This window comes from Neltuma alba, unplaced genomic scaffold, assembly GCF_004799145.2.
Source record: "Neltuma alba isolate B1F8T4 unplaced genomic scaffold, ASM479914v2 tig00010174_pilon, whole genome shotgun sequence".
Taxonomy (NCBI): Eukaryota; Viridiplantae; Streptophyta; class Magnoliopsida; order Fabales; family Fabaceae; genus Neltuma; species Neltuma alba.
In genome coordinates, this window is record NW_021635117.1 from 120,523 (window position 1) to 134,238 (window position 13,716).

Genomic DNA, 13,716 nt, shown 5'->3' on the forward strand with positions numbered 1-13,716 from the left:
ATGCAAACCTAAATTAAAACATTTATAGTCACTAATCCGATGATAAAAATATGAAACGGACTATGAATTGGCTTTTTGAAACTACCCATGTGCATCACGTTATTCATTGTTTCATCCGCGTTTGATGATTCGAGAAACTCTCTCTTTTCCCTTGGCTATAAATACAAGTCCAGTTCACTTCCCATGATTAACAAGAGCCCTAGCCAATTCAAAACTTCAAGACCTCAAGTATCAATTCTATAGTCATAGTGGAATCGCTTAGAAGACAATTAAACACACAAAAACTTCTCCAACATGACCTTGACAAAGGAGATCATGGGTCAACCCGTGGTAGGGTCATTTTACTTCAGCAAAAAGCATAGAATTTCCTTGTCTCCCACTTTCTATTGCTCAGTTCAAACAACAAACGAGCAGAAGAAGAAAGTGGCGCAACAAACTGTCTCACCACCTTCAACTTTTATTAATGGCGGTGCTGAGTCCAGGAGAGACCTCGCTGCTTGGAAGCCGGCGTCGGATACGGCGATGGTGACGGTAACCGCCACAGTAACTATCAAGAATGGTAAAAACATAGAGCATGAAATAATGTCCCTGATGCTCCAGCATTTTGGAGCTTTCAATAAAACCATGTCCGAGAGGGGCATGGTTATGCAGTTAGTGAGTACTGAAGTTGACCCAAGTATGTTTTTAGTTCTTAGTTCTCTCTCTCTCTCTCTCTGTCTCTGTTTTTTTTTTTGGGTTTTGTTCAAGACTCTCTTGTTCGATTCCATATATAATGTTTTATGCTTAGCTAGATAAATATATTCATATATGTGGTCTAATTTCTCAATTTTTACTGTGTGAAAATGAAGGAACAATGGAACCAAAGATGAGCAAAAACGCTGTATTGGAGTGGATGAAGGACGTGAAGTTGGGAGCACCCAGGACCACTTGCGAAGTAGAATTTGAGATTGATTCAGATTTTGGGTTACCAGGAGCAATCATTGTGGTAAACAAATATGAAAAGGAATTCTTTTTGGAAAACATTGTGATTGAAGGCTTTCTTAATTTTCCCTGCAATTCTTGGGTTCAACCTGAGAAGCTTCATCCAGAGAAGAGAATTTTCTTCACTAACAGGGTAATCTAAGTGCACATTGTAATATGATGTTTTAATTTCTTTCTGTCTATATATCAATTTGAGACTTATGCATCTTGTATCTTTCAAACAGGTTCATTTACCTTGGGAGACTCCGGCTGGTCTAAGAAAGCTAAGAAAACAAGAGCTAAGGCAAACAAGAGGAGATGGAAAAGGCATGAGAAAGCATGGTGAGAGGATTTGTGACTATGATGTGTACAATGATTTGGGGAATCCAGATAAAACAAGACAAGATTCAAGGCCTATCTTTGGTGGCCATAAATATCCTTATCCAAGACGATGCCGAACTGGTCGTCCTCCAAGTGTTTGTGGTGAGTACTCAATCCTACCCCACTCATAACTTAATTGATTAGGACTACTAAATCTTGTAAAAGAATGGTAAATAACTCTACTGAACTTAATTTCTTTTGGAATTCATAAATATGACAGACCAGAAAGCTGAGTCACCTGTAAATGGATTCAACGAAACGTATGTGCCAAGAGATGAAGTATTTGATCAGAGCAGAATGGAAGATCTTGATGAGGAGAGGACAAAAGGAGTAACGCGGAATCTTCTCCCTTTCTTCAAAACTTGTGTCACAAAAAATGGAGATTTCAAGCAACTTTCAGATGTTACCAGCATTTACAATGGAAAGACTTTGGATGAATTGAAGTTTGAAGATATTAGTAATAAGATCCAAGATTGTTTAAATGAGTACTTCAAATTTAATACTCCAAATATTATAAGAGGTATTGTTCTTTCTGCAAATTTAGCTCTGTAAAATTTTAATTCATTCTAAAGTTCTGAATTGTAAAATGTGCTGAGTATACAATATTCAACAATTGCAGGAAATAATAGTGGCTTTTGCATAAGAGATGAAGAACTTGGCCGTCTGACATTGGCTGGAGTCAACCCTTTAAGCATAAAAAGGCTTGAAGTAAGTAGAATAGTCGTCTAAAGAAAATTTATCTAATTAATCTATTTTTTAATATGTATATAATGATTTTTTTTTTTTTGGGAAAAATGTAACGCAAACCCGACTGAAATTATGGCACCGTTTGGGTGACACCCCAAACCATGGTTTGGGTGATAAGTCACCCAAACACCCACCCAATTTGCACAAACCATGGTTTTGGGTCAAAACCATGGTTTTGCCTCCAAAACCATGGTTTTGGAAAAAGCAAAATTTTTTTTGCTTTTGGAGAAAAAGGGAGAGTATGAGAGCCTATAGGATATGTATCTTGTTATTTTTTTTATAAACATATTTAATCTTATATTTTATAAATATATATACATATTAATTATTTATTAATTATATTATCTTATGTATTATTAATTATGTTAATAAAAAATATATTATTAACAATTTTATTCCTTCAAATTAAAATATATCATAAAATCTATTTTTCTGTAATTATCATATTAACTTATGTCTTTTTTAGTAATTTGTATATATAAAAAGTGCTTCTGATAACAACTATCCAAACACTCTCACTTCTCAAAATCACTTTTTCATAAAATTTATTCTTTCCAGAATCTATTCTTCCCAGAATCTATTCTTCAGAATCACTTTTCCAAACCACGGTTTGGTTTCATCCAAACACACCCTATATTCTAATTTCCTAACTGTAAAATTGTGTAGACCTTTCCTCCAAAGAGTGATTTGGATCCGTCCATATATGGCCCACAAGAATCTGCCCTCAAAGACGAACACATTTTGCCTCAGCTCCACGGAATGTCGGTAAAACAGGTATCATAATTTTTCTCTTGAAAATTAAAGTCCTCCTATTTTTTTAAAAAAAATTAGCTGAGGAAAAATTACAATTTTCGCGTTTAAATACTGTTTAACAAGCTAAGGAACGTTAATTACTTGGTATATTTGACAATCTAAGTATTGTTTTGTTATTTCTACAGGCCTTAGAAGATAAGAAGTTATTCATATTGGATTATCATAATGCTTATATCCCATTTCTCAAAGGCATAAATGCTCAAGAAGATCGGAAGGCGTATGCGACCCGCACCATATTCCTCTTGACCCGACTAGGAACTTTGAAGCCCGTAGCAATTGAGCTTAGTCTTCCACACGGATATCCAAATCGTTTGTCCAAACAAGTCCTAATCCCTCCTGAGGATTCCAACTCTTATTGGTTATGGCAACTTGGCAAAGCACATGTTTGCGCCAACGATTCTGGTGTCCACCAACTTGTCCAACACTGGTAAGTAATCCTATAGACCTATTCTTCCTTGAGATATATATGGTTCAAACCAATGAATGAATCAAATTTTGATGGCTAATTAAACTTGAAATCATCTTGGAACATGCAGGTTGAGGACACATGCATGTATGGAACCGTTTATTATAGCAGCTCATAGGCAACTGAGTGCGATGCACCCAATTTTCAAACTTCTAAAGCCTCATATGAAAGGCACCCTGCAAATAAATGCCTTAGCTCGTGAAGCTCTCATCAATTCAGGAGGCATTATTGAATCTGACTTCTCTTGTGGTAAATACTGCAACCAGATTGTTTCTGCTGCTTACAAAGACTGGTGGCGATTTGACATGGAAGCCCTTCCTAAAGATCTTATCAGAAGGTTTAAATTCTAAATTCACAGTTAATTTCTTAATCGCAATTTGTAATGTTATGCTAAACAAAAAGGTTAAGTAATGAAATGTTCATAATGCAGAGGATTGGCAGAACCTGATCAAACCAAGCCCTATGGACTGAAATTGCTCATTGAAGACTATCCGTATGCAAATGATGGCCTTCCCATTTGGTTTGCAATAGAGAATTGGGTTAGGACCTATGTGACTTACTATTATCGTGATGGGCTCATGGTTCAATCAGATAATGAGCTTCAGGCTTGGTATAGTGAGGTCATAAATTTGGGCCATGCTGATCATAGAAATGCAAGCTGGTGGCCTAAACTCTCAACTCCTGGCGACCTCATTTTTATACTCACAACTCTGATCTGGATTGCTTCAGTTCAACATTCTGCAGTGAACTTTGGGCAGTATCCTTATGGAGGGTATGTCCCAATTCGTCCTCCTTTGATGAAAAGGTTATTACCCAAAGAAGATGACCAAGAGTACAAAGAATTCATGAAGGACCCAGAAGGGTACCTTTTGCGCTCAATGCCTGACTTGTTTCATACCACGAAGTTTTTGGCTGTAGTCAACATTCTTTCACAACACTCAGCAGAGGAAGAGTATTTGGGAGAAAGGAAGGATCTTTCATATTGGTCTAGTGACCCTGAAATCATAGAGGCATTCTTCAGGTTCTCAGTGGAAATTAAAAGAATAGAAAAGGAGATTGAGAAGAGAAATAGAGACCCAAATTTAAGAAATAGATGTGGGGCTGGAATTCCACCATACGAATTGCTCATGGCTAGTTCCGGTCCGGGTGTCACTTGTAGAGGGGTCCCTAATAGTATAAGCATATAAACATAATAATTTGAAAGAATTACAAGTTCACTGTTTGCTTATAGTGAAGTAGGCAACATGTATATTTACTTAAACAATTGAAATTAGGCATATGTGAATATGACATACTGTAAAGGAAAGAATGAGTGTATTTGAAACATTATTATATGTCGTTGCATATACTGTATTGAAGGGTAAATGAAATAATTGATTGATTCGGTTTTGAGGTTCAATTTTAAGTTAAAGGAAATATATAAATGCAATAGAATTTTTATGGACAAAAGTGTTGCGAATCAGAATCAATTCATACAGTGAAACAAAGGAATCTATTAAATCTCAAAAGCAAGGATTAAGTTACTCAACTAAAAATAAAAAATTACAAATAAAAAAATATAAGTTGAATAATTAGTTCAGCTCGCAAAATGAAATTATGCATGAGAAAAAAAAACTAATAAGGTGATCAATCAAATTTTAGAAAAGATTTCGTTATCGTTGTGGGTCTACAAACCATGCCTGTGTCCATTACTGGTAAATTTGTCTATGTATAAACCCATAACCTGTCTCCGTCTAATATCCCAAAAAATTTAAACAGAATAAAATAGAAATTTGCGACGACCAGCTTATAAGGACTATAGCAATTTCAGGGCTTTAGTATCATTAAGCAAAGTTAACGAAAAATGGTTGCATAGATTAATAAATATGAATGTTTTCAAAAATTACTCCTCATTAACAGACTCATGGGCTTTGCATTAATTAACATCCTCATTGATTTCTAACTATCTAACTCAATTTTGTCTTGCTTCCCTAGCTTCATATTGATCCCGTGAACAACATACAAACTAGTTATATGTCTAAATTGAACTAATATTCACTAATAAATGTCTTAAATGCACAAAATATACTCAAATATTCCTCGATATATAAACAATTCCTTGATAAAATGCAAAATGAAGACTCCTAAATTTAACTACTCTTTTGGTCCTTAGTATAATACCTAATTCACTAATTTAAGTATATTAAGGATGTTAATTGAATTAGTTAATATGATATATTTTTCTTAAAATACTCTAAGTATCTTCCTTAATTTCCTTTCCTCCCTGTCCTTGATTATTTTGAGAGAATATCAGTGGGTTAATTTAGGAAAAAAATTAATAAATATGTAAAATCGGTTTTATATATAAGACGAACATTAACTCTTCAATTATGCTATAAATTAAAGACTAGAGGAGTAACTCCTAAGATCAATTGTCATTAAATAGAAGGAGTCATCAGTTATTTTTGAAAGGGTTAACGTGTTTTTAGTGAAACATACTTCCATTTACCCTTCTTTAGAATATGTTCGGAAGCATTACAGTTCAAGTAAATCATGAAATAAGCCTGTAGATTGAAAATTTTGAAATTTGATTCTCGGGTTAATATTCATTAGTAAATTTCAGATTTTTTATCCAACTTTGAAAATACTAACTAATTATAAAAAAATTGTATTAAGATAATTTAAGTCTTATTTAAAGGTCTTTCAATTCTTTATAAGGAAAAAATATTCATTAGTTCAGCTCTTTACTCATTAATTCCAGAATTACACGTGAAGTTGTACTGTTTATTTGGTCAAATATTATATTTCTAGATTCTCTACCTTAATTTTGATCAATCATATCTCTTAATAAACACATCCATTATAAGTGATTTATCACTTTTTCTAAAGTTTAGGATGTGTACTAGTTGCTCACCAAATTTCATAGATATAATCAATTGTTTACTTTAGCATGCTATAAACTTTTTTTATCTTGTATATTATCATCCCAACATACTGTTGATCATTTCCATGCATCATCAAACTCTTTCATACATGCCAATATCATTATTTATCTTTACATAACATCATAGGCACGTTTATTACATATATCATCATAAGAAATTATATAACATAAAATAACATAATACAATATAACATTTCTTAAATTCTTCTCTTCTTTTTGATTCTATACCTTACTAATCCTCTTTCTTACTCATGGAACCTATTATGGTTGGTTAAAGAAGGGTGAGATTTGGGATAATTTCAGTAGCAAACAATAACCACCCAAACATACATGACAAGCTTAGCATTCATAACATACTTGCAATTTAACATGTGTATAACATAATAACATGTTTGGAAATTATCGTGCATTTATAATAAAATATATAGGCCTATGGAATACTTTAAACATATTCACATTTACAGTGCATGAGTTCAGAAAATCACATAAATATACAAACATAACATATATGCAAACAAATACGAAGCATATAGGAGTAGTGTAAATTTTGCTACTTTTAATCTTTTACATTCAATCTTTCCTCTTGCTCTCTTTGCTTTCAACCATCAAGGTTACTTGATCAACCATTCCATTCATCTTCTTTGATGCCTTCAGGTCCTAAATTTATCAACGCATCATTGTCATTCATTTATTAGAGACATGCTAACAAAAAATATTCATACATAGCTTCCTTGAATATACTTTAACCCTTTAACCTTAACTTTTGAGTTTTAATTTCAATCTCTCTAAAATTAATTTCATATACTATTCCTCCATAATTTTATATGTAGAATCCATTTCTAACCTTAAATCAAACAAAATCCAACTCCTTTACCCTTGAACAAGCTTAGCCAAAACTATAGCGTTTAGGGTTCAAATTTCTATTTTCAATTCCAATGCCTTCAAACTTGCTTTCTTATTTATACCTTATACACATTCTAAACGCGTTGAAAGTATCAAAATCATCAAAATCTAACCCTAGTATCATCTCTAAATCTGGCCAAAATTCTCATGAAATTAGGAAAAATTAGATTCTTTTCAATTTCATCACAAAATCACTTGATTCTTACTCTTTATTTTCTTCTTCTTAATCATTAATTTAACATCAATAAATCTTTTTCATGATTTAAACAAATTAGACAGTATATCATCTTAGGGTTTCATGCTTCTAAAACTCAACAAAAACCATAGCTAAGCTTTGTAAGACATAAAACTTAAACTATATTAAAAATCATGATCTTACCTTGTTTTGAAACTTAAATTTTCCTAAGACTTCAAGCTCTTCTTTTTCTTCTTCTTCTTTTCATAATTTCATGCTCTCCCCTTTAACACCTCTCATGGCAAAAAATTTTACTAAATAGGAGGGAGAGGGATATTTATGAAGCTTAAGTTACCATTTACCTTGAGTTAAAATTAAATTTCCATGCTTATTCACCATGACATGTGGCTCTTGATTAAGCCTTGTCTCCTGTGATCATGCCAAGTGTCCAATTACCATGGCATATGTCACTTTTCTAATTTCTCCTATGTGTTCTTAATCAAATTAAAGAGTAGTTTGAAATTTTAATCAATTTCTTTCTAATTTTTCCCTTAACAAATTATATAATTTCAACCTCGTCTTTTTCATCAAATTAATTAGCATCAAAATAGGGAGAAAAATAAAATAAAAGTTGTGTATAATTATATCATTGGTTATTGTAACATTCCAAATTTTTTTGGATTTAATTAAAGCATGGCTGAGGGAAAAATTTTAGAGAAATTTTTCAGATTAAAACCCTTAAAATATAGTCTAAATAATTATAAAGCTAATTTTGGGAATGTAGGACTCTTTTTTTTGAGAAATTAAAAAAAAAATAGTTAGAGGCTAATTTTTGACCAAACTTTTTAGAGACATTGTTTTATGGATCAAAGAAGCTATTGGAAGAAGGGAATTCATATAAAACATTCAAGACCAATTTCTGCAATTATTTGATTACCCTAGAAAAATAGAGAAGGATCAAAGTGAAAACAAAATGTCTTGGAAGGGCATAATGGTCATTGCACATCCCTTCACGCGTTTATTCTGTCGTGGCATCTTCTGCCCGATTGCCAGATCATTTTCCTCTGTTTGCCGATCTGAATTAGAGAGAGACGAGAGAGAGAGAGTTCCAGTGAGAAGTTGAAGTTGAAGACGAAGACGGAAAGGAAGTGATCGGAGAAGGTTTGGGTGGATGCAATCTTGGAAACTGATTAAGGTAAGTCTTCTAAATCTCCTTCGACTTTTAGTTTCTTCGATTAGGGATTATTTGGGAGTGAAAGAAGCACTGAAAATCTGGCCTTAGAGAGAGAAATCGAAGAATCATATGAAAGCTTTGATCGAAGCATAAGTTGGGGGTTATGAGGGAGTGTTTCTATACTTGTATGCTGCTGGTTGGGTTGATTTTCTCCGGTTCTTGAGTGTCAAAACGGGGAATATGGTGATTCTGGGAGTTTGGCCTCAGATTCTTCTTCTTTTTTTTGGGTATAATGTTGGGTGTTAATGGAATTGAAGAGAGATTATGTGACCCATATATATAAGAAATTGCACTTATGTTTGGTTCTATTTCAATGATGTTTTTGAACCCAATATCTCCGCTCTGTTTTGCTGATAGCATGGGTTTCATATTTGAAAGGTGAATGGAAAGTTAAATAGTATGATTACGAAAAATTAAATGATGCTATACCATATTTTGGAGTGAGGGACGTGAGGTTTAATGAAAAAAGGAGTTGTTATTGTTCTGTGTTGGTTAAATTTTATTATAGTAAAATGAGAATTTTAAAGGGAGGAAAAGATATGTATATATTATGAAATGGAGGAATATAATAGTGGCTATGATAATTGTTAATGTTGGGATGTGGGATCCGAAACTAAATCACATGGCAATGATTTAATTATATGTATATGGAAAGTACTTTCGGTCAAGTAGGTTTCAAGAGGAAATGTAATTTTAAAGTGGGGACATTAAAATAGTGGATAGAATCATGTTGATGACGCTGGAATTTCATGGAAGTATGAAAGAAATGCTTGCTATTGTAAATTTTAAGGACCTTGAAAATATTCAAGGGTGCTGACTCATTGTTAGAGGACTTGGAATAAAAGAAATGCTGTTGCTATTATAAATTTTGAGGACCTTGAAAATATTCAATGGTGCTGACTCATTGTTGGAAGACTTGGAATAAATGATCTAGTTACATATATGTATGTCTCGGCCTAAGTAGAAAAGTGGAAAAGGTGCTGGAAGTTTGTAATTAGGAGCTTAAAAATGAATTCTTCAAGTCAAGAAGGAAAGATGAACACAAATTGTGAAGGGAAAGAGAAATTGATTAGTTATTTAATTGGCTATTTAATTTACAAGGAATTTAAGCTATAATGAATATGTTATATCAATACAACATATAAGCATATATATATATATATGTTAATCTGCCATTGCCTATATAATTTATATGATTTGATATTTGCCTGAGTCCATTAAGAAAAGAACCAAGAAAGAAGCAAGGTGAAGGGAATGCGGAAGAAAAGAGCAAAAAGTAGTAACTCTTTTCCTTTTATGTGATTGTGCATTGATTGCTATATGCTTGGATGTTCCATGATGTTGATTGTGCATGAGAACATGTAATTTGCCTTTGCATGACATTATTTGTTACAACAATATGTGCTGGTTTCTATTTATTTTGGAATGTGGGTGTGATTTCACGATTGGCTGCATGAGTGAATGGCGTATGTGCATCATTAATTATATTTGGTTGCAAGGTGTTGTTTTCTTTGGCCTGGGTAGTATGTTTGTTTATGATCTTATATGATTATATGAAGGAATTTTGTAACTACTAGGATTCTTTAGAATCTCATCCTTTCTTCCATATCACGCAGCAAAAGCAAGTACTTATAAGGGCAAGTGAGTAGTAAATGGTGGAGCTTGAAGGTGAAGGGAGCTGGAGAATTATTATATATTTTGCTCTTCTAGATCAAGGATATAAATGTGTATATATTTTGGCATGTAAATATTCCTCTATAAAGAGGTGTTTAAGGGCAGATAAACTATAGGTAACTGCCATTGACAGAAGTAATCCGTATGCTGATATATAGTTATGATTATGATCTTGATTGTATGTATGAGTGTGCATGTGTGTATATGCTCTTTTTAATGGGCCAGTGATTAGGGTATGTGATATTAAGCCCTATGGGTTATGATTGACTTAATATAGATTCTGAGTGTCTGGATGGAAAAAGAATGGGTTAAGATGGTTCAATACGGAACCCTAGGTCTTAAGTTGTTTTTATTGTTTTTTGTAAAAAAAGTTAAATCGAGTACGTGAACAACTAAATAGGTTGTTTTGAAAGTGAGTTTTTGAGAAGTTTGAATTTTTTTAGAAAATCCCATTCCGTAAATAGGATGGGACCTTGCGTTTGGGAATAGTAAAAAAATATTTATTTTTCTCAGGATGAAACATGGCTTTTAGTGGTTTGAGATTAAATAGAATAACCATACTAGTGTATGAGGGATAGGTGTTATAGCTACTCCTCTATCTATTTTATAATTTTACACTGTGTTGACTATTTTTTTTTTTTTTTAGTCTTAACTTGCCTGGTAAGAGTGATACATGTGCTCGTATTTTCTTTTCATCATATACAAGGATTTGGATTCTTTCCACTATCGTTCCCATCCTCTTCCCCAATGCTATCCTTCTTTTCTCTTAACAACTATTGGATTAAAACTCCAATAATCAGGATTTAATGTTTTATAATATTTTATGAAATAAATGTTATAATAAAAAATAGATAAATAAATTTAAATTGTTAAAATCTGATTTGAGCAATTCATAGCTGGAAAGTATTATTATAGAGTAAATTCTTTTTTTTTAATTTTTTATTACAAGTGTAAATTGTTCAGATTAAAATTTAATTTGTTTAAATTTATTTATTTATTTTTTTAATAATATTATTTTTATAATATGTTAAATTTGGACCAGTGAAATCTTGATCTAATGGTTACGAAGGGAAAATGAGGGTGGCGGAGGGGAAGAGGATAAGAAGAGTAGTGGAGGGGATTGAAGTCCTACAAAACTTCACATGACATTATATTTATATGTACATTGAGAAAGATGTTTTTTCCCTTAGTATCTCTATTAAACATTTAATAATATTTATTTTAGAGTAAACTAGATTGAATTCTTTGTATTGGTTCATGACTCAAAATTTGTTTCTGGGTACCATTAACCTTTTTTTGTTAATCATGGGAAATTTTTTTGATTTTTCTCAAGTCAAACGTTTGACCTGTGAACAGTTTACTTTAACTTTTTCTGCATACCCGTCTTTCTATAAAATTTTGTTTTAAATTATTATAAAACCAATATTTTTTACTTTTAGGAGTTGGAGGTAATTTTACAATTTTACATAATTTCTTTAAATATTTATTTCTCATTTTTTTTCGCAATCTTCTGAGGCCTCTTAATGTTTTAAATAATTCGATTTTGACTAATAACTCGTAGTTAGCTAAAACCCTGGAAATTTCATAATTTGTTCTAAGAGTATTTTTTATCATTTTTAATCTCATACGAGGTTCAGAATCTCATTTTCTATTTTTTTTAGAATTTTTGAAATTTTGTTGGGTACATTTTCATTATTACCTTTTTCGACCTGAACCTTTTTAAAATTATAATTAACTCCTTATCAGGGTTTAGCCTAAAAAAATCATCTCTTTGAGGTCTCTAGCGAAACTTTTAGCCTATACTCACCCTTATTTATCATAATAGGCTATCGAGATTTTATTGGAGTCTCTATCTTATTTTTTTTGTCCCAGCAAACTTTTACTTTACAAATTAGTTTTTGATAATCTCCTTGTCCTTTCAAAAAAACTTCTGGAAATCCTACTAGTTGGGGTCTAATAGCCTACATGTTTCATGCTATTTCTTACACTTCTAGATTTAAAATTTTTGGATGTTATATCCAGCACCTCAAAATATTTTTTTCGGGTGTATCTAATACCTTAAAGTATATTGTTGTGCATCTAATATCCTGAAATATTTTTTTTAATTGCGTTCAGTATCTTAAAATATTTTTTATTGCATTCAGCATTATAAAGTTATTTTTTAAACTGTGCTTGGCACTTTAATATATATTTTTTAGTGCATCTAGCACTAAGGCAAAAAAAAAAAAAAAAGCCTCAGAGATGCAAAATGCACTTAAAATGTACTTTAGAATATTATGAACCACAAAATATTTTAGAATACTAGATGCATTTTAATCTTTTTAAAAAAACAAATGAGTGATAATTGTCTTCAAGCATATATATAAATTGTAGATGGAAAATTGGAAGTTGTTAATTAAGCTGAAATAAATATTTTTACATAACTTTTCCTTGCACATCAATTATATAGGCTTGCCGGCCACGTGGGAGGTCAGAAAATGACAACCTCTATTCTTTCTGACCCAATTGAATTCGTATCAGCAACGATGCATACGCAAAGGGTTAACAGGTAAATGACAGGGACGCAACAATGTAAAGCTCAAAAAATGTTCCTATAATTTCAACATGGAAAATTAAAGAACGCACACGTGTGTGTATACAGACAAAGGTATGGCCAGTGTTTTTGTATCAAAGCTAACGACATATGAAGGAAATGGCTTGATATATTGATATCCATATGTTATGTCTGATTTAATTTTATAATCATATTTTCAGTATTCTTATTTTAATAAATACAAATTCTAAATATGATTACCACTCATTGAAAAAAATATATTATTTGAAAAATTGTAATTTAAAACTTCAAATTTGGAAAATTAATTTTGGACTGTATCATGATAAATCTCTATTTTACCATGTTATTTTATATCTTTTGAAATTTTTATCAATTATAGTTAATGGTGGAAACAAGTTAGGTGGCTTATCAAAGGCCTGCGGCATGACCTCATTAGGCCTGTGGTTTGACTAGCATTTGGCCATGATAAATCTCTAGTTTACCATGTTATTTTATATCTTTTGAAAATTTTATCAATTACAGTTAGAGGTGGAAATGCGTCAGGCAGCTTGTCAGGGACTTGTGGCTTAGTCTGCATTCTGCCTGTCCTGTTTCAAAATAATAATAAAAAAAATTTAGACCTTTTTGATGGCCTGTTTAGCCTAATAGGGATGGTCTAGGCATTTTGAGAAGCCTGTTAAACTTGTCAAGCATGGCCTGACGTGTTTATTTATCTTAATTTGTATTTTTATTTTTATTTTGTACTTGTATTTAGTTTTATTTCAAATTTAACATATAATTATTACTTGTTTTTAATAATATGAACAGTAATTAAGATTTAAAATATTACTTATGACATTGAAATTTAAATAAAAATAATTATTATGTATTATGTGTATTTTACTTT

General features: G+C 31.8%; 1 protein-coding gene across 2 annotated transcripts; it reads left to right on the top strand.

Annotated features, from left to right (window-relative positions):
• Positions 1–275: 275 nt before the first annotated feature.
• Positions 276–4,720, top strand: LOC114754617 (lipoxygenase 3, chloroplastic-like). Of its 2 annotated transcripts, none has more exons than XM_028943412.1 (9): positions 276–676; positions 849–1,114; positions 1,206–1,443; positions 1,562–1,861; positions 1,961–2,049; positions 2,755–2,862; positions 3,027–3,328; positions 3,438–3,704; positions 3,798–4,720. In XM_028943412.1, exons 1-9 carry the CDS (start codon positions 295–297, stop codon positions 4,552–4,554), a joined length of 2,709 nt encoding a protein of 902 aa, XP_028799245.1. In that variant the 5' UTR covers positions 276–294; the 3' UTR covers positions 4,555–4,720. The 2 variants fall into 2 exon arrangements, with proteins under 2 accessions (XP_028799245.1, XP_028799246.1); XM_028943413.1 differs by having other exon boundaries at positions 279–676; positions 3,776–3,950.
• Positions 4,721–13,716: the final 8,996 nt, after the last annotated feature.

Excerpts from the sequence above, each read along its gene's own strand:
- LOC114754617 (XM_028943412.1), top strand. The coding sequence starts at position 295 with ATGACCTTGACAAAGGAGATCATGGGTCAACCCGTGGTAGGGTCATTT. Across the intron at positions 1,115-1,205 it reads GAATTTTCTTCACTAACAGG|GTTCATTTACCTTGGGAGAC; the intron begins GTAATCTAAGTG and ends TCTTTCAAACAG. Across the intron at positions 1,862-1,960 it reads TACTCCAAATATTATAAGAG|GAAATAATAGTGGCTTTTGC; the intron begins GTATTGTTCTTT and ends CAACAATTGCAG.